This window comes from Cololabis saira, chromosome 13, assembly GCF_033807715.1.
Source record: "Cololabis saira isolate AMF1-May2022 chromosome 13, fColSai1.1, whole genome shotgun sequence".
Classification (NCBI taxonomy): domain Eukaryota; kingdom Metazoa; phylum Chordata; class Actinopteri; order Beloniformes; family Belonidae; genus Cololabis; species Cololabis saira.
This window is the reverse complement of record NC_084599.1, coordinates 46,600,203-46,620,019: the sequence shown is the minus strand read 5'-3', so window position 1 is coordinate 46,620,019 and position 19,817 is coordinate 46,600,203. Positions and strand designations below refer to the sequence as shown.

At 45.5% G+C, this 19,817-nt stretch overlaps 1 protein-coding gene and 2 non-coding genes across 6 annotated transcripts in view; 1 reads left to right on the top strand and 2 right to left on the bottom strand.

Annotated features, from left to right (window-relative positions):
* LOC133458724 (NLR family CARD domain-containing protein 3-like) overlaps positions 1-3,195 on the top strand; it is a 73,621-nt gene extending 70,426 nt beyond the window's left edge. For all 4 annotated transcript variants that reach the window (XM_061738926.1, XM_061738925.1, XM_061738927.1 and 1 more), the window contains 2 exons: positions 1,176-1,222; positions 1,325-3,195. In XM_061738926.1, the coding sequence (XP_061594910.1) occupies positions 1,176-1,222; positions 1,325-1,851 (574 nt within the window). In that variant the 3' untranslated portion in view covers positions 1,852-3,195. The remainder of the gene's footprint in view (positions 1-1,175; positions 1,223-1,324) is intronic.
* Positions 3,196-17,389: 14,194 nt separating this feature from the next.
* Positions 17,390-17,462, bottom strand: trnav-cac (transfer RNA valine (anticodon CAC)). The gene has a single exon. It is a non-coding gene; the product is annotated as a tRNA-Val (tRNA).
* A 985-nt stretch (positions 17,463-18,447) lies between these two features.
* trnav-cac (transfer RNA valine (anticodon CAC)) lies at positions 18,448-18,520 on the bottom strand. The gene has a single exon. It is a non-coding gene; the product is annotated as a tRNA-Val (tRNA).
* Positions 18,521-19,817: the final 1,297 nt, after the last annotated feature.

The window sequence follows — 19,817 nt, the reverse complement described above, 5'->3', positions numbered from 1 at the left end:
CCAGTGTTAGCGTCGCTCCATTGGTTACCCGTAAAATTCAGAATCCAATTTAAAATTTTATTACTTGCATATAAAGCCCAAAACGGCTTAGCTCTGCAGTATTTACAAGACCTGATAGTGCCTTATGTTCCTGGCAGAGCTCTCCGTTCTCAGAGTGCAGGTTTACTCGTAGTTCCTAGAGTATCTAAATGTATATTTGGAGGTCGGGCGTTCTGCTATCAGGCACCATTACTATGTAACCAACTTCCAATCTGGGTTAAGGAGGCTGACACCACCTCCACCTTTAAAACTAAACTTAAAACCTTTCTGTTTAGTAAAGCCTATAGTTAGTGTTTAGTAAACCTCTAGCTGGTGTTGGTAAATCTCTAGGTAGTGTAAACTCTAGTGTGTTAGAGTCAGTAGTCATAGTCGCAGCTATAGAACAAGACTATAATAGTTAGTCTCAAATATAGCTTGGTGGTAGATATGCTGCTATAGGCCTATGCTGCAGGGGGGACCGACATGATCCGCTGGGCGGTACGTATCACCCTTCTTCTCCTCTCCTTTTCCCTGCCTCTCTTCTCTATTTCCATTTTTATTTATTATAAATATCTCATAACTATCATTTTTGTCCATCGTTCCTGTAGTTTCTTGTGCCGGCCCCCCTTTTTTCTCTTTTGTGCATGTTTGCAGGCCGGAGCTTTAGGAGCTGCGTTCTGGCCTGTGTTCCCGGCCCCCCCCCCCATCCCCGGTCATCCCGTTGCTGCTTCCACCTGCCTACGTGGATGTCTGCTGTTGCTGCTTCTGCCTGCCTGCACCCCCCCCCCCCCCCCCCCCCCCCTCTGGTCATCCCGCTGCTGCTTCCACCTGCCTGCTGTGTGCTGCTGACGTCCCTGACTCGCCCAGTCTGGCCCTCGGCAGGAGGCTTTTCTCCCACTATGGGAGTTTTTACCTGCCATTGTTTATATAATAATTGCTCGGGGGTTTATGTTTATGTTTATGTTCATTTTCTGGATCTCTGGAAAGTGACTAGAGATAACATCTGTTGTATTAGACGCTATACAAATAAAATTGAATTGAATTGAATCCCCCTCCTCCTGTCAGGGGTGGGATGTTATTTAGAGGACCCTGGTCCTCTAAATAACATCCCACCCCTGAGAGAGACTGATCTGGTCTGACCCCCGTCCTCCTTTCAGGGTGGAGCCTGCTGGACAACGATGGTTGACACCAGGTCTGAGGAAGTGTAAGTGGGTTTTATTCAACCATCTTCACTCATTCATGAGTCCATCAATGATCAATAACTGATCAATAATAACTGCAGCTGCTTGTTTGTTCTCTCCATCAGATTCCTTTCAACTCACCATCGACACAAACACAGTCCACAACAAGATCAAACTGTCTGACAACAACAGGAAGATGACACGTGTGGAGGAGGACCAGTCATATCCTGATCATCCAGACAGGTTTGATTACTGGGATCAGCTGCTGTGTAGAGAAGTTCTGACGGGTCGCTGTTACTGGGAGGTCCAGAGGAGAGGAGGAGTTGATGTATCAGTGAGTTACAGAAGAATCAGCAGGAAAGGAGCCTCTCATGACTGTATGTTTGGAAAGAACGATAATTCCTGGAGTCTGGAATGTTCTGCTGATGGTCGGTACCAAGTCTGGCACAATAACACAGAAACATCTTCCTCCTCCTCTTCCTCAGTCTCTGACAGAGTAGCAGTGTACTTGGACGTTCCTGCTGGAACTCTGTCCTTCTACAGCGTCTCCTCTGGCAGACTGATCCTCCTCCACACCTTCAACACCACCTTCACTGAACCTCTCTATCCTGGGTTCGGGTTCTATCGTGGTTCTTCAGTGTCTCTGTGTTGAGTTCAGTCTCCAGAGTCTCCTCCTGTCAGAGAAACTGTCTCTGTTGGACAGATAGTTGAGTCTGTACACGTCTGTCTCTGTTTCCACCAGAACACCTGAATCACACGTTGGTGAAACTGTTCTGAATGATTCCTTGGAAACTTCTTCCTCTTCCGGTCCTTTAAAGGTGAAGCTGCCGTTATTCCAGGATCCACATGTTGTTCTTCCGTCTGTTTCCAGTCAGAGCTTCACGGTGAACGGCAGCATGTTGTTTCTCTGCAGCTCAGTTCAGCTCAGATCCTTCACTTCATGTTCAGCTGCAGGTAGTTTGCTGCACATGTGACCGACTGTGATGTCAGAGAGGAATCACCGAGCTGCAATCAGCCCAGATGAAGTTACAACCTGCTGTCAGATCTGAGCACAAGGTTGCTGTGCAGCCAGGGTTCATCCTGCTCTTTATTCTCACCACTTCCCAATATTTGATATTCACTCATTAAAAACACTGCTTCAACATTTCCTCACAATAATTATCAAATTGGTTTATCATGCTAGGAAACATATTTCAGCATGAAACATTTTTTTTATTCTTAATCCATTTAGTTTGTTCCAATTTTCAAAAGATCACTTATGGAACATTTTAGTACCAAATCATGAAAATCTTGAAATCAAGTCATTTAAAGGAAACTCAACCACCATAACACTTTTAGCAAATCATGAAGTCCCACATCTGTAGAAATGATCAGGTTTAAAAATAATTAGAACTTCAAAATCCTCACATTTGTACTAATAATCAAATATGTAGCACTGGTCTGAAGGTTTTCCTGACAGAGTGGTTGATTTAAGAACATCCAGCCACCAGGGGGGGCTGCTGCTCTCCATCCCACTGAGTGCTGCTTATCGTGGTAGAAGAAGAGAGACAACGATGAGAAGCTGATGATGCTGATGAAGCTGTTATATTACTTTGTGTCATGAATCTGATGTTTGTGGTTCAGTGTGCGTCCAGAGAAACGTGAGTTATATTGTTGTTTTTTGGAAGCACTTCTTTGTTGTTCTATTTTATAATTCCGCTGGTGAGTATTTCCAGCAGTGTTATTTACTTCCCTAATCGTTTAAAAGTCATTAGTTATGTTATCTGAATCACTGTTGTGTCACTGTTGTTGTCACGTAAATGTGATAGTATGCATATTATCTCTGTATATGATTTTCATGCTAATAACATTATTATTTGGATTGTGTGCTATGGTGAAACATATGTTTATGGCTGTTTATCGATTTATATTATTATTTGGTTTATTCCAGAACCACACAAACCCACCATATCTCTAAATTCACTCTCTAGACTGGATTAAAGCACTGTAAAGGAAACTGACAGCTTCCTGCCTCTTCATTTAAGTCTTGACACGCGCTTCACGATTAAAATACCGAGAAGGTCAGTGTACAAGTGTTAATCATTTAGCCTCCAAAACATACGGTCCTTGGAGCCGGATAAGGTCATTACGAAGTGACAATGTCTTATGTTCCCCCAAGTGAAGATGTACGTCCACGCAGACGAATGCTACAACCAAGACTGATGGAAGATTCTGAAGGGTACGCCCTCCCACAGGCTGTTACCCTGCAGCCCCCGCTGTGGTAGAGGAGACTGGATGGAGGTAGAGAGAGGGATTTACAGAGATGAAACCCCTCACCCGGCGTTGTGGCCCCATCACCAGGTATAGAGAGGGATTAACTGAGATGACACCCCTCACCCGGCGTTGTGGCCCCATCACCAGGTATAGAGAGGGATTAGCTGAGTTGATGTGACACCCACAAAAGAAAAGGTCATTTTTGTGAATTTGTTTTATTTTATACCTGCATTCATTTTAATATGAATAAGCCTGTGAGCCGGGTCTTTGGGTGGCTCCAGGTGAGCCGGGATGGAGGTGGTGTCTTGGGGCTGAAGCCACGAGGCTAAGTGGCTCCGGGCCGGCTGTGGTGAGTTTTTCTCCGGGACGAGGGGAGACGCGGCGCGGCGCGGCTATCAGCCGTCTCAGTGCGATGGGAACGCGGATGTAAGCCACTCTATTCTCCGCTGGCTCTTCGCCGCCTCAGCGCGGCGGGAACGTGGATGAAGCCGCGCGATTCTTGGCTGGTTCCCCAGATATAGCCAATAACATTTTTTTATACTTTCCTACAAACCTATTTCATTCCAAATGCTCTGAAACGTGTTCTAAACCACTTTCTGGAAGAACCTTTTCGGACGTGGAAATAAGTAATTTTTTCCGGTCGCGGTCCGCCAAACTCCCATGTCTGTTCTGAAGGTGCCATGTGTGACTCGCTCACGGTTTGAAATACGAGTCCGAGACCAACACGAGAGAGTTTAGAATATTCTGGAGGGTAGAACGGCGTGGTTCAGCCCGAGTTTTGACCGCTAAATCGCTCGGGTCGGGACTTCCAGCCGAGGACCGGTGATCGACGAAAAAGTGTCCGACAACGGTGCTACTTTCTCGGACTCGGTCGGCTGGAAGTCCCGGTCCTCGGCCCGGTTCTCATTAATTTTAGAGGACCTCCAGCGGGGTCTCTGGGACCCCAAAGACGCTCATCCACGGTTGTTTCACCTCTCCAGCTCCGTCCAGGGCTGAGAAACCAGCCATCAGCCTGTGTCAGGCAGTTAATATGTTTCTTTTTTTCCTGCAAAGTTGGACATTTTACGTGAAAGGAGAATGACTGGCTCTTTGTCAGTTGTGGAACTGCAATAAAAATTCATTTCTGCATGAGACCCAATGTGAGAAAGAGATGGTCAGCCGTCCTGTCCACCAAGAAGAGGACTGCAGTGGTTTTTCAAGTCTAAATGTTATCGCAAAGTCAAACATGTTTCCACCCAGTTACGAACAGGGGACCTTTCGCATGTGAGGCAAACGTGATAACCACTACACTACGGAAACTGACATGCTTTGAAATTGGTGGGCATAATCAAAAAAATACTATAAAAAATCTATTTTATAATTCCTGACAGCAAGATGGATACTGCAGGTCAAATCAAAGTCCAAAGAACTTCATGATTACAGCTGACAAAGTAATTGCACCAATCCAAAGGATTGTGCTGCAACTTTGAGATACCCAATGCTGCAACAGGAGTTTACCACCTTTCCACTGGCTTTCCGCCACCTCAGCGAAACGGGATGAAGCCGCGCGATTCTCGGCTGGTTCATCAGATATAGCCAATAACACATTTTTTATACTTTCTTACAAACCTATTTCATTGTGTTCCAAATGCTCTGAAACTTGCTATAAACCACTTTCTGGAAGAACCTTTTCGGACGTGTAATTAGTAATATCTTCCGGTCGCGGTCCACCAAACTCCCATGTCTGAAGGTGCCATGTGGCACTCGCTCACAGTTTGAAATACGAGTCCAAGACCACCACCGGAGAGTTTAGAATATTCTGGAAGGTAGAACGGCGTGGTTCAGCCCGAGTTTTGACCGCTAAATCGCTCGGGTCGGGACTTCCAGCCGAGGACCGGTGATCGACGAAAAAGTGTCCGACAACGGTGCTACTTTCTCGGACTCGGTCGGCTGGAAGTCCCGGTCCTCGGCCCGGTTCTCATGAATTTTAGAGGACCTCCAGCGGGGTCTCTGGGTCCCCAAAGACGCTCATCCACGGTTGTTTCACCTCTCCAGCTCCGTCCAGGGCTGAGAAACCAGCCATCAGCCTGTGTCAGGCAGTTAATATGTTTCTTTTTTTCCTGCAAAGTTGGACATTTTACGTGAAAGGAGAATGACTGGCTCATGGTCAGTTGTGGAACTGCAACAAAAATTCATTTTTGCATGAGACCCAATGTGAGAAAGAGATGGTCGGCCTTCCTTTCCACCAAGAAGGACTGCAGTGGTTTTCCAAGTCTAAATAATGTTATTGCAAAGTCAAACATGTTTCTGCCCAGTTTCGAACTGGAGACCTTTCACGTGTGAGGCGAACGTGATAACCACTACACTACTGAAACTGACATGCTCTGAAATTGGCGGGCATAATCAAAAAAATACTATAAAAAATCTCTTTTACAATTCCTGACAGCAAGATGGATACTGCAGGTGTAATGGAAAATTTTGGTATAACACTGTCTGTTGCCTGTTTTCATTCCTATGCTGAGGTCATGTTCCTTTGACACAGAGCCTGGCACGGTTGCCAGGGTGATGGGTGATGTTTTGTCTATTCCAGCTCCAGAGTATAAAATAACCTGTCCCTAATCTTCTTCAGCTCACTCAGGACTGTCGGTTCATGTGACCGGTTGGACTGTGTGGCTCCGTTCAATTGAATGTTTGTCCTCTTTCCATTAAATCTTCGAAAGACAGCTGAGGTGTCCTGACATTCTTTTTGAACAACAATTTTTGCCACCACAATTTGGCGACCACGAAGGGACCTCATCTGTGCCGGATTTTTTCCTTCTCTCCTCCGGAATTGAAGGTGTTTTAAGCATGCAACAACCTCGTACTCCCCCATCAAGTGAAGGTCGAGTGAGGGCCTCTCGTCCGGAGGGGGGTTGGGAAGGTCCCCGCACCGACTGGGGTCGAACGAACCCGGTGGCTTCAGAAACGCCTCGCTGTTCTTTTGGGTGAGTTTTGGAAAGAAAACGGCCAAAATAAGTTGCGCGCTAACGTCTCCTCTCTGCCTATTCAGCTGATGTGGCCGGTAGTCCAAGTATTTGGAACCGGGGAGGGCTGGTCCAGCCAGGGTCTGAGGACCTTGGGCTGTTTTATTACTGACCTAGGAGTTAGTGATCGAGGGGCCAGACTAGGTCTGGGGGCGTCGTAGAATGCCTTTCAATTCTAGGTGATGAAGGAATTTTGTTTGTTACTAACCTAGGAGTTAGTGATCGAGGGGCCAGATTTGTCTGGGGGCGTCGTAGAATGCCTTTCAATTCTAGGTGATGAAGGAATTTTGTTTGTTACTAACCTAGGAGTTAGTGATCGAGGGGCCAGATTTGTCTGGGGGCGTCGTAGAATGCCTTTCAATTCTAGGTGATGAGGGAATTTTGTTTAAAGGTATTGTGACATCATTTTTAACATGCTTTTAACACTATTAAAAGTCTTGGCCAACATCCCTCAAATGTGTCTAAAAGAGTGTAACAAGAAAAACTTCACTCTAGTACTCTTTTCTGGCTTTTTATTACAGTGTTTTTTTGCGCCGTGAAAAATGCTTCCTTTCCCCCTTTCCTGTCAATCATTGCTCCGCTCCTCCTCCAAACCTCCTCCTCCTCCAGCCATACGCTCACAGCGGCGTCGGAGAGTTAGAGCGACAGGCGAAAGCATGCACGGAAAAGCAGGAGGGCGAACCACAGCAAACAATCATAAAAATAAAGGCATGCAAGCAGCAGTGTCCCCTTATCTTAAGTCCAGTCAGTGGCCGCGGGTCTTCTTAGCAGTTTTCCTCCGGTGATGAGAACAGAAGAGGCTCTAAACAGCTCCTTGTTAAGCCTCATTTATGGTTCCGCGTTAAATCGACGCAGAGCCTACGCCGTAGGGTTCAGTGTATGGTGCGCGTCGCCGCGTAACCTTACGCCGTAGGCTCTGCGTCGGTGTAACGCGGAACCATAAATCAGCCTTTATGGTGCACTGGAGAGGAGAGGAGACAGGGAGCTGGGTGGAGGGGGCGGTGATTTAGCGGATCGTTACGTAACGATCCGCCACCAAACCACATGCGCTGTTTTTGCATAGTTATGCGGAAAATCCCAGAAAGCACACAATACACTGAATGTTAAAAGTTTGTTGTTTTTTGGGTGTAATTGATGTCAAGACACCCAACAAAACACAAAAAATCAAGAAAAATGTGTTTTTCATGTCACAATCCCTTTAAGAGAAAAAGACTCGCCTTTCGGTACGACATCAGCTGTGGGTCGCCAGACGTGACGGATCACGAGTGCTTCTGTAGCCGTGGTTTGAGAGGGAGACTACTTCAAGTCGGGAACTTGAGGGCTCTGGATTCGGGGAATCCGAGTGTGCCAGACGGGGTCTGGGGGCGGCTAGGATGCCTCATCCAATCCTAGAAGGAGTCGGAGGATTTGTGTTTGTGCTCTGAGCTGTCTGTTAATGTCTGGCTAACAATCTTGACTGTCTGGAGGATAACAAATAATTTTGAGAAATAATTGGAGTTGGAATGTTTTCCTGTTGATTATGTCGTGGGCTTCTGCGTCTAGAATCCGGTTTGAGTTAAGTGGGTAATCCGAAGTATACCTGGTAGGATTTAAAAGATGCAGGACTCCAGTCAAATCTGAACCGTGACTTTTTCTAATATATTTTTAATCCAACTTTCTCTGTGAAAGAGCTGTGCGAGTGTTTCCGGCTGTTGTGACGTCACAAACCCTGATAAGCGGAAGACCTTGGTTAGCCATGGTGTTGTTTTTTTTTGTGTTTTTTTTTTCTCTCCTTCTGAAAATTTAGACTCGCAACACGTCTGAGAGGATCAAATAATCAGTTCTGGAGGCCAGTTTTTCAATAAGCCTTCTGGGAGTAATTTTTCCGAAGGACCAGATTTTTCAGCACTAAATGTGAGATATATGATAGTTAATTATGGAAAAGAATAGAACCCACAACCTTTGTCGGAGCTGTGGGTCAGACAACTTAAATTCCCAAAATAAAGAAAACACGAGAAACAGGAAGCCTGAGCGTTAAACAGCTGGAGGCTTTGCAGGTTAGACGGAGGCCAGTTATCACTCGCTAAAAAGAAGAATGAAAAACAAATTTAGATAGATTTAGACGTTGCTGAGTGAGGCAGACACCCAAACAGACTGTGCCCCAAGTGTGAAGCTGGACCCGGTCTGGACTCTGCGCCCCCTGCCCCACCCGCCCCCCCAACTAGCGCCGGGACCTCAGGCAGAGCTCACCAGCGCCTGGACTTCAACCAGCTGCGTCCGTTTGCCCCCCACTGCCCCCAACTCCACCCGTGGGAGCACCCCTCCCCCATCTTCACCCGTTTCAACCATCGGAGAGATGAGGAAAAGTGCTGGGAAGACTGGCTGTCTCAAGGACATTTTTGACTGGCAGAAAGCCTGCGTTTCGCCAGGAAAATTGTGAGACTATTGCTGCAAAAGGCTGAAAGAGTGCAACGGGGGGGCAGAACACATTGAGGGCCCACGCGAAAAGGGGGGCCGGACTGTCTAGGGGTGGCGAGGAGAGCCGGTGAGGTGTCCGGTGGACACGCAGAGGCCGGCTGTGAAGTCTGCAGAACACGTGAGCACCTGAATACTAAATACACATACACACAAGAACCTTGTTTTTCATTTAATAGGTCTGGATTTATGTTTAATGTCAAAAGGGAAGGGAAATCAGCACTTGTCTGTTTAAGATTAGGTTATGATTTAAGATTATAACGTAATTTATTAATAGACGTTGGAATTGAGTATTGTGTCAGGAGAGGTTATTCATGACGTGTGGGTACACACCCCAATGCTGTTGTAGCTGCTTTCCCGTGATTGGTATCGTCTCAGACGTGGTTATTGATAAATAAAAAACTTCAAGTTACGTGAAGACAATTGTAAAATTAAATAAGTATCGGTAATTTTACTCATGCCGAACTGTTAGAGAGTTAGAGGCTTCATTATAATACTTTCAGCTGTTAGAACAATGTTGCAGGGGCTGGTTTATACTTTTTGTTTATTCTACAGCAGGAAAACTCTTGCATCACATGCCAGACTGGAACGCCTCATTCATGGTTAATTAAAGATGAGGTACAAATAAGATGAAGTGATATAAATGGACTAGAAGCGAAATGGATTCGACCTGAATTCACACGCTATTTTCTCTCAGGTTCGGGTAGTTTTATTTATTTTTTCCTCGGCATTCCAGTCCATCCTAACAGTCAATTTTGTTTGCTGTTGTTTTGATGGTAAAATTTAGTTTGCTGTTGTTTTGATGGTAAAATTTTGTTTGCTGTTGTTTTGATGGTAAAATTTTGTTTGCTGTTGTTTTGATGCTAAAATTTTGTTTGCTGTTGTTTTGATGCCAAAATTTTGTTTGCTGTTGTTTTGATGCTAAAATTTTGTTTGCTGTTGTTTTGATGGTAAAATGTTACACGTTTGTTTTGATGGTAAAATGTTACACGTTTGTTTTGATGGTAAAATGTTACACTGTTGTTTTGATGGTAAACTGTTACACGTTTGTTTTGATGGTAATATGTTATACGTTCACTTGTGTGGGGTCGGCTTGACCTGGGGTCAAGCGGCCGTGCTGACCAGGAGGAGTCTGGGAGACCCGGTGACCAGCAAGGAGGAGGGGTAACTGATGTAAGAGACACTCCTCTCGATGGATCTAGTGGAATGGGAACTTTTGTTTGCCTGTTTTGGCTAATGGTTCTCCTGTCCAATGTTTTTGTCTAGTGTTCATGACTGGAACTGTTTATTGAATTGGGATTCCTGTAAATGCATTAAAGTGGGTTTGAGTCCCGCTGAGGGGTTGAGTTGAAGGTCAGGGACCTTCGGGGGTCTGGGACCCCCCCCTTTTTTAGCTAGGGATTTAAATTGCCAGATAAACTTGGATGTTGATGGCGTGGCTTCGTGAAGATACTATGTTGATACTTTACTATGTTGACATGGGCCTGAAAAACATAAACAGAGATGTTGAGGTTGTGAAATGTATGTGAAATTCAGCATTAACTGCTGATGCGCCTGCGCTATGTGTGTGCGTGTGTGAACGCCTGGGTGTGTGTAAGCTCCGTGTCGCTTGTCTGACTGCACGTTCACGCAGGGAGCGTTCACGTGAGGCTGCGTGGATGAGAGAGATGTTATCTCATTTTCCTTTCTGTTGACATTTTTTTTTTTTAGTTAAATTGATACAAGTAAAATAGTCTTTTACTCATTCTTTTCCCTGTGTGGGGAATTGATGATGTGGAATTGTCAGAATTGGGTTGATTTACCGTTCGAATGGTTGCAGGTCACTTTTGTGATACTGTATTTGAACCGGATTGTGGGTCAAGGACGTATAAGGCCTTTGAGTAGCCCATTTTTAAAATACTTAAAATATAGATATTTTTGGCCATTTTCCAAACATTTGAAATGTAGTGTACACGTACATGTATGTGAAAGCTTCAAACAAAAGTATTTTTGTGTTTTTAAACCTACATCTATAGGGCAACGACCCTGGTTTTTGTTGTATGGAAATTGGATTCTTGCCGTTGAGCTGTGTATGATTGTGAAAAGCATGTTACATATCAATCATTTTCCTTTATTTTGTCTGTCGTAAAGTCACATACTGTTGATTGACGGTTTCGTCAGGAGTGGGTTTCGTCCCGTAAAATGAGTGCCCTGTGTTTTTTTTGGATATGGGTCAATGACAAATAAGGCTTCCGCAGAAGGTATTTTTAAAAGAACTCTGTTGTATCTACAATATTTTAAGATTATTGCATTCCAGTGGCCAGGTATTTAGTATCTTTAGCGTCCAATTTTACATTTAAAGACGGAATAATAATTATACAAATATACAAATGAATGCATTTAATACGATATCTATTCACATCATAGTTGTCAACCATTCGTTCACTTCAACCTATTATTTATTGGTTTAAATGAATGTTTTATGTGGTCGCACCACCTGACATCAGTTGTACCACCTGACTTTTACAGCTAATTTTAAATTAGACGGGCTTCTACTTGGACACCTGTATTGGCTACCTTGGCTGTCAAGTTCATACATATCATTTTTAAATAGAATAGAGAGTTTTATGATAAAATCACATTTTCCTGGTTTTACATTGGTTGTACCATTTGACATTTTGGGGGTTTGAGATGCCAAAATGTAAAGTAACATATATTATCTGAATGTACCTGGAAGGTATTCAAACTAAATAGGTTTTATAGAATAAAGTGATATATGTCATAAATTGATTAACATTATTTTAAAGGGAAATAATGCACCCGGACACCAAAATATGCATGCCATGTCGTTGACCCATATAGTGTTCATGAGCCTACTGTCATTGGCTCTGAGGGGCAGTTTGGAAGTGCTTATTGCAGTATGTTGTTGTTATCTTGGTTGCGAGTGAGTCCTGATACGAGTGCGTTAAAGCTTCTCTGGACCTGTTGACCCATTTTGGCTGAACAGGGGCATCAACCCCTGTCCGAACTGCAGTTTGTTGCCACAAGGGTTGCGTTTCTGGGTCATGTCATTTCGGGGGAGGGCAGATCCCTCTCACCTGGCAGGATTAAGGCCATTCAAAAGGAGAAACGCCAGAACTGGTCATTAAGAAACAAATTATGTAAATTCTGGGCTCCACGAGGTATTGTCGACAGTGGGTCTCGCATTATGCGGAAATTGAGGCACCATTGGCAGCAATTGCCCATGGAGAAGGCCTACAAACATCAGACCCTGGTACCTGGACTGATGAGGCTGACGACGCCTTCACTGACCTGAAACTGACGTTACAGACGCCTCCACTACCTGGACTGCCTGACTGTTCACGACTTTTCGTCCAGACTGTGGACGGAAAGGGGGGTTACATGACTTCAAGTGCTACAGCAAGTTCTTAACCCTTACCCTTTTGCCAACAGCGGATGATGGAGAACCACTCGCAACGCTAACATCCATTTGTTCCCCAAGACCTGAATTTGAGTGATGATGCTGTTGTAATGATGTTGTCTTTGTTCCCCAAGACCTGGATTTGAGTGATGATGCTGTTGTAATGATGTTGTCTTTGTTCCCCAAGACCTGAATTTGAGTGATGTTGCAATTGACAATGCTGACTTTGATCTTTTTGTTGTTGGTTCTGCTTCCAGGGCTCCTGCTACGTGAGTTAACATTGCAGGTTTTGCTTTTGGGGCTTTAGTCCCCGATACGTTTTTTTTATTTTTTCCACAGGTAGACCCATAGCGCATCATGTGGATACAATGTTCCTGCCTACACAAATTGCTGTGTGTAAATGTGATGATCACACTAACAATCTGATTTTGTCTCTCAATGAAATGTTCAAGCTGACGCAGCTGCAAAAGAAACTGCGTCCAAACAACCTTTGTCTCTCAAAGTACGATCTGTCTCCCTGCTACTTCCGTCCTCGGCTGTGACCTCGGTTGAGATTGGTGAATTGTAACTAAGGGCTTTGCACACTGAAATATGGTCCTGGGAGGATGCGGACTGCAGGGTAATTAACAGGGTGTGAATGGGGCCCGACGGCCGGCCATGTCTCCCCAAGAATTTTTTCCCTCACTTTGCTTAATTGACACACGGTTTCATGTGTCAAGGGGTGGGGGATGGTGAGTGAAATACGCAATAGGAGTGAATATGAAGACACAACTCGCCCCCACCAGACAGACGTTTCAACATTTGCAGATGGATTTCATTGAACTTACACCCAGTGAAGGCAAAAAGTTTGTTTTTGGTTATCATTTGCATGTTTTCTAAATGGATTGAAGCTTTTCCCACAACAAGACAGGACTCCGCCGCAGTGGCCAAGGCTTTGATGCACCTGATAATTCCCAGGGATTCCCGGGGGATTCTGGCGAAAAATCAGTTCAGACAATGGCGCTCCGTTTGTGAGCGCGGCACTGAAACAGGTCGGTGAGTACATGGGCATGGATATAAGACAACATTGCTCCTACCACCCAGCTTAATGTGGTGCTAATGTGGCGCGCCAGAGAAGCAAAAAATGGCCTGAGCCCCTTTGAAATCCTGTTTCAAGAGACCTTTAAACAGGGATTGGGCCCGTTTAAGAGGCAGCAGCAAGAGACTGTCCTTTGTGAAGACGAAATGTTACGATATTGTGCAACCTTGTCGTCTGTTTTGTCTGATATTAACAAGCAGGTTAAGGCGGCCCTCCCCAAACTGGCAGAGACGAAACTCCATGACCTCGGAGTGGAGACTACATCGTGGTGAAAGACTTCAGACGTAAACACTGGAAAGCTCGGAGGTGGAACAGACCGTTCCAAGTGCTTCTGGTGACGGAGACAGCAGTCGAGGTTGCAGAGAGACGTACCACGTGGATCCACGCCAGCCACTGCCGACGGGTTCCTGATCCACGCGCATGCCATGCACCTGATCGAGAGGCCACAGCCGATGGCATCCCCTTAGGCAGTTCGGATGCGGCCTAAGGGTGGCGACCAGCGTCCTGCTGGTCGTCTCCTTAGGGGTGAGGTTGCTTCTGCTGCTGTTGGAGAGCCTGCACGATCACACGTCACAGACCAAATGCACGACAATCTCACCTCCCCCAGACCACGATTCTGAGGCGGCACTTGCCCCTCATTGGCTGGTGAGAAGGGCTGCTGTTTACACGAACAACACGACCAACACGGCGTTGCAGCTACAGGACAACATATGGTTCCGTACCATGACCACTGTGACGAGGCAGCTGACCAACGAGATCGATGTGACACATGTTGTCGGACACCTGAATGAATTGTTGCATTTGCAGAGGAGGTCCTGGTTTTCCATTTCAGGGTGGAAAACTGCACTGTTCAACCTCTTTGCCCCTGAACTGACTATTCTTTTGGGTTTGTGTGTTTTTCTGTGTTTTATTGTGCCATGGGTGAAGAAACTAGTAGCTTCTGCCATTCCCACCGCACCTCGACGGTTTGCCCAGGAGATGGACCACAATGATGAGTGGGTTCCTCCTTCCATGGAGGATCCAGGGCTACTTTAATTTATATTCTGCATTAATCCTTCCTCAGGTTGATGATGTTTTTTTCATTTATGCTGTTTTGAACTGATTATGAGCTGTTATGTCCTGTTGAGAGGTTGTGAGGGAATCAAGCATTAGCCCCGTGGTACGGTGGGTTAAAACATGGAGGGTTTTGCCAGGACATGTGGAGAATTTTGTCATTTTTTTGATTATTATTATTATTATTATTATTATTATTATTATTATTATTATTATTATTATTATTATTATTATTATTATTATTATTATTATTATTATTTTACATGTTATCTCATTTTATCCTTGAACTGCATAGTCACACAGTGCCTTTATTTTTTCTCTTCTCCTTTTCCCTTCATGGACTATTGTGCTGAATGTGATTTGTTTTGGTATTGTTTGAAGTAGATTAGTTTATATTCCATGATGGGTTTTTTCCCCTACGGGGGTTTTTTCCTTCCTTATCTATGATAGGGTAGCTAGACAGTTTGAGTCTTTTGACTCTCCCCTTTATCTAGTGGGGGGAGAGGTTTTGGCTCTTCTGTACCCGTGACCTAAGATCCTCTGTCGGGGTTTCTGTAACTCCCGCGTTGGAGAATGGGTGTGCTAGCGTTTGGCTGGTGCGAGACAGAGCATAAAGGTCACGGGATAGGTTATTGCAAAATTTCCTATTTTATTATGGTTTAGCATAAAAATGCTAAAAGGGGTGGAATGTAATGGAACATTTTGGTATAACACTGTCTGTTGCCTGTTTTCATTCCTATGCTGAGGTCATGTTCCTTTGACACAGAGCCTGGCACGGTTGCCAGGGTGATGGGTGATGTTTTGTCTATTCCAGCTCCAGAGTATAAAATAACCTGTCCCTAATCTTCTTCAGCTCACTCAGGACTGTCGGTTCATGTGACCGGTTGGACTGTGTGGCTCCGTTCAATTGAATGTTTGTCCTCTTTCCATTAAATCTTCGAAAGACAGCTGAGGTGTCCTGACATTCTTTTTGAACAACAATTTTTGCCACCACACAGGTCAAATCAAAGTCCAAAGAACTTCATGATTACAGCTGACAAAGTTATTGCACCAATCCAAAGGATTGTGCTGCAACTTTGAAATACCCAATGCTGCAACAGGAGTTTACCACCTTTCCACTGGCTTTCCGCCGCCTCAGCGCAACGGGATGAAGCCGCGCGATTCTCGGCTGGTTCCCCAGATATAGCCAATAACACGTTTTTATACTTTCTTACAAACCTATTTCATTGTGTTCCAAATGCTCTGAAACGTGCTTTAAACCACTTTCTGGAAGAACCTTTTCGGACGTGTAATTAGTAATATCTTTTGGTCGCGGTCCACCAAACTCCCATGTCTGAAGGTGCCATGTGGCACTCGCTCACGGTTTGAAATACGAGCCCGAGACCACCACGAGAGAGTTTAGAATATTCTTGAGGGTAGAACGGCGTCGTTCAGCCCGAGTTTTGACCGCTAAATCGCTCGGGTCGGGACTTCCAGCCGAGGACCGGTGATCGACGAAAAAGTGTCCGACAACGGTGCTCCTTTATCGGACTCGGTCGGCTGGAAGTCCCGGTCCTCGGCCCGGATCTCATGAATTTTAGAGGACCTCCAGCGGGGTCTCTGGGTCCCCAAAGACGCTCATCCACGGTTGTTTCACCTCTCCAGCTCCGTCCAGGGCTGAGAAACCAGCCATCAGCCTGTGTCAGGCAGTTAATATGTTTCTTTTTTTCCTGCAAAGTTGGACATTTTACGTGAAAGGAGAATGACTGGCTCTTGGTCAGTTGTGGAACTGCAACAAAAATTCATTTCTGCATGAGACCCAATGTGAGAAAGAGATGGTCAGCCGTCCTGTCCACCAAGAAGGACTGCAGTGGTTTTTCAAGTCTAAATGTTATTGCAAAGTCAAACATGTTTCCACCCAGTTTCGAACTGGGGACCTTTCGCTATGAGGCGAACGTGATAACCACTACACTACTGAAACTGACATGCTTTGAAATTGGCGGGCATAATCAAAAAAATACTATAAAAAATCTCTTTTACAATTCCTGACAGCAAGATGGATACTGCAGGTCAAATCAAAGTCCAAAGAACTTCATGATTACAGCTGACAAAGTCATTGCACCAATCCAAAGGATTGTGCTGCAACTTTGAGATACCCAATGCTGCAACAGGAGATTACCACCTTTCCGCTGGCTCTCCGCCGCCTCAGCGCGACGGGATGAAGCCGCGCGATTCTCGGCTGGTTCACCAGATATAGCCAATAACACATTTTTTATACTTTCTTACAAACCTATTTCATTGTGTCCCAAATGCTCTGAAACGTGCTATAAACCACTTTCTGGAAGAACCTTTTCGGACGTGTAATTAGTAATATCTTCCGGTCGCGGTCCACCAAACTCCCATGTGTGAAGGTGCCATGTGGCACTCGCTCACAGTTTGAAATACGAGTCCGAGACCACCACCGCAGAGTTTAGAATATTACCCGGAGGGTAGAACGGCGTGGTTCAGCCCGAGTTTTGACCGCTAAATCGCTCGGGTCGGGACTTCCAGCCGAGGACCGGTGATCGACGAAAAAGTGTCCGACAACGGTGCTACTTTTATCGGACTCGGGCGGCTGGAAGTCCCGGTCCTCGGCCCAGTTCTCATGAATTTTAGAGGACCTCCAGCGGGGTCTCTGGGTCCCCAAAGACGCTCATCCACGGTTGTTTCACCTCTCCAGCTCCGTCCAGGGCTGAGAAACCAGCCATCAGCCTGTGTCAGGCAGTTAACATGTTTCTTTTTTTCCTGCAAAGTTGGACATTTTACGTGAAAGGAGAATGACTGGCTCTTGGTCAGTTGTGGAACTGCAACAAAAATTCATTTCTGCATGAGACCCAATGTGAGAAAGAGATGGTCGGCCTTCCTGTCCTGTCCACCGAGAAGGACTGCAGTGGTTTTCCAAGTCTAAATAATGTTATTGCAAAGTCAAACATGTTTCTGCCCAGTTTCGAACTGGGGACCTTTCACGTGTGAGGCGAACGTGATAACCACTACACTACGGAAACTGACATGCTTTGAAATTGGCGGGCATAATCAAAAAAATACTATAAAAAATCTCTTTTACAATTCCTGACAGCAAGATGGATACTGCAGGTCAAATCAAAGTCCAAAGAACTTCATGATTACAGCTGACAAAATAATTGCACCAATCCAAAGGATTGTGCTGCAACTTTGAGATACCCAATGCTGCAACAGGAGTTTACCACCTTTCTGCTGGCTCTCCGCCACCTCAGCGCAACTGGATGAAGCCGCGCAATTCTCGGCTGGTTCCCCAGATATAGCCAATAACACGTTTTTTATACTTTCTTACAGACCTATTTCATTGTGTTCCAAATGCTCTGAAATGTCCTATAAACCACTTTCTGGAAAAACCTTTTCGGACGTGTAATTAGTAATTTCTTCCGGTCGCGGCCCACCAAACTCCCATGTCTGAAGGTGCCATGTGGCACTCGCTCAGGGTTTGAAATACGAGTCCGAGACCACCACGACAGAGTTTAGAATATTCTGGAGGGTAAAACGGCTTGGTTCAGCCCGAGTTTTGACCGCTAAATCGCTCACGTCGGGACTTCCAGCCGAGGACCGGTGATCGACGAAAAAGTGTCCGACAACGGTGCGCCTTTCTCGGACTCTGTTGGCTGGAAGTCCCGGTCCTCGGCCCGGTTCTCATGAATTTTAGAGGACCTCCAGCTGGGTCTCTGGGACCCCAAAGACGCTCATCCATGGTTGTTTCACCTCTCCAGCTCCTTCCAGGGCTAAGAAACCAGCCATCAGCCTGTGTCAGGCAGTTAATGTTTCTTTTTTTCCTGCAAAGTTGGACATTTTACGTGAAAGGAGAATGACTGGCTCTTGGTGAGTTGTGGAACTGCCACAAAAATTCATTTCTGCATGAGACCCAATGCGAGAAAGAGATGGTCGGCCTTCCTGTCCTGTCCACCAAGAGGGACTGCAGTGGTTTTCCAAGTCCAAATAATGTTATTGCAAAGTCAAACATGTTTCCGCCCAGTTTCGAACTGGGGACCTTTCGCGTGTGAGGCGAACGTGATAACCACTACACTACGGAAACTGATATGCTTTGAAATTGGTGGGCATAATGAAAAAAATACTATAAAAAATCTCTGATATAATTCTTGACAGCAAGATGGATACTGCAGGTCAAATCAAAGTCCAAAGAAATTCATGATTACAGCTGACAAAGTTATTGCACCAATCCAAAGGATTGGTGCAATAACTTTGAGATACCCAATGCTGCAACAGGAGTTTACCACCTTTCCGCTGGCTCTCCGCCGCCTCAGCGCGACGGGATGAAGCCGCGCGATTCTCGGCTGGTTCAACAGATATAGCCAATAACACGTTTTTTATACTTTCTTACAGACCTATTTCATTGTGTTCCAAATGCTCTGAAATGTCCTATAAACCACTTTCTGGAAAAACCTTTTCGGACGTGTAATTAGTAATTTCTTCCGGTCGCGGCCCACCAAACTCCCATGTCTGAAGGTGCCATGTGGCACTCGCTCAGGGTTTGAAATACGAGTCCGAGACCACCACGACAGAGTTTAGAATATTCTGGAGGGTAGAACGGCGTGGTTCAGCCCGAGTTTTGACCGCTAAATCGCTCGGGTCGGGACTTCCAGCCGAGGACCGGTGATCGACGAAAAAGTGTCCCGAAACGGTGCGCCTTTCTCGGACTCTGTCGGCTGGAAGTCCCGGTCCTCGGCCCGGTTCTCATGAATTTTAGAGGACCTCCAGCGGGGTCTCTGGGACCCCAAAGACGCTCTTCCACGGTTGTTTCACCTCTCCAGCTCCTTCCAGGGCTGAGAAACCAGCCATCAGCCTGTGTCAGGCAGTTAATGTTTCTTTTTTTCCTGCAAAGTTGGACATTTTACGTGAAAGGAGAATGACTGGCTCTTGGTGAGTTGTGGAACTGCCACAAAAATTCATTTCTGCATGAGACCCAATGCGAGAAAGAGATGGTCGGCCTTCCTGTCCACCAACAAGAGGACTGCAGTGGTTTTCCAAGTCTAAATAATGTTATTGCAAAGTCAAACATGTTTCCGCCCAGTTTCGAACTGGGGACCTTTCTCGTGTGAGGCTAACATGTTAACCACTACACTACAGAAACTGACATGCTTTGAAATTGGCGGGCATAATGAAAAAAATACTATAAAAAATCTTTGATATAATTCTTGACAGCAAGATGGATACTGCAGGTCAAATCAAAGTCCAAAGAAATTCATGATTACAGCTGACAAAGTTATTGCACCAATCCAAAGGATTGGTGCAATAACTTTGAGATACCCAATGCTGCAACAGGAGTTTACCACCTTTCCGCTGGCTCTCCGCCGCCTCAGCGCGACGGGATG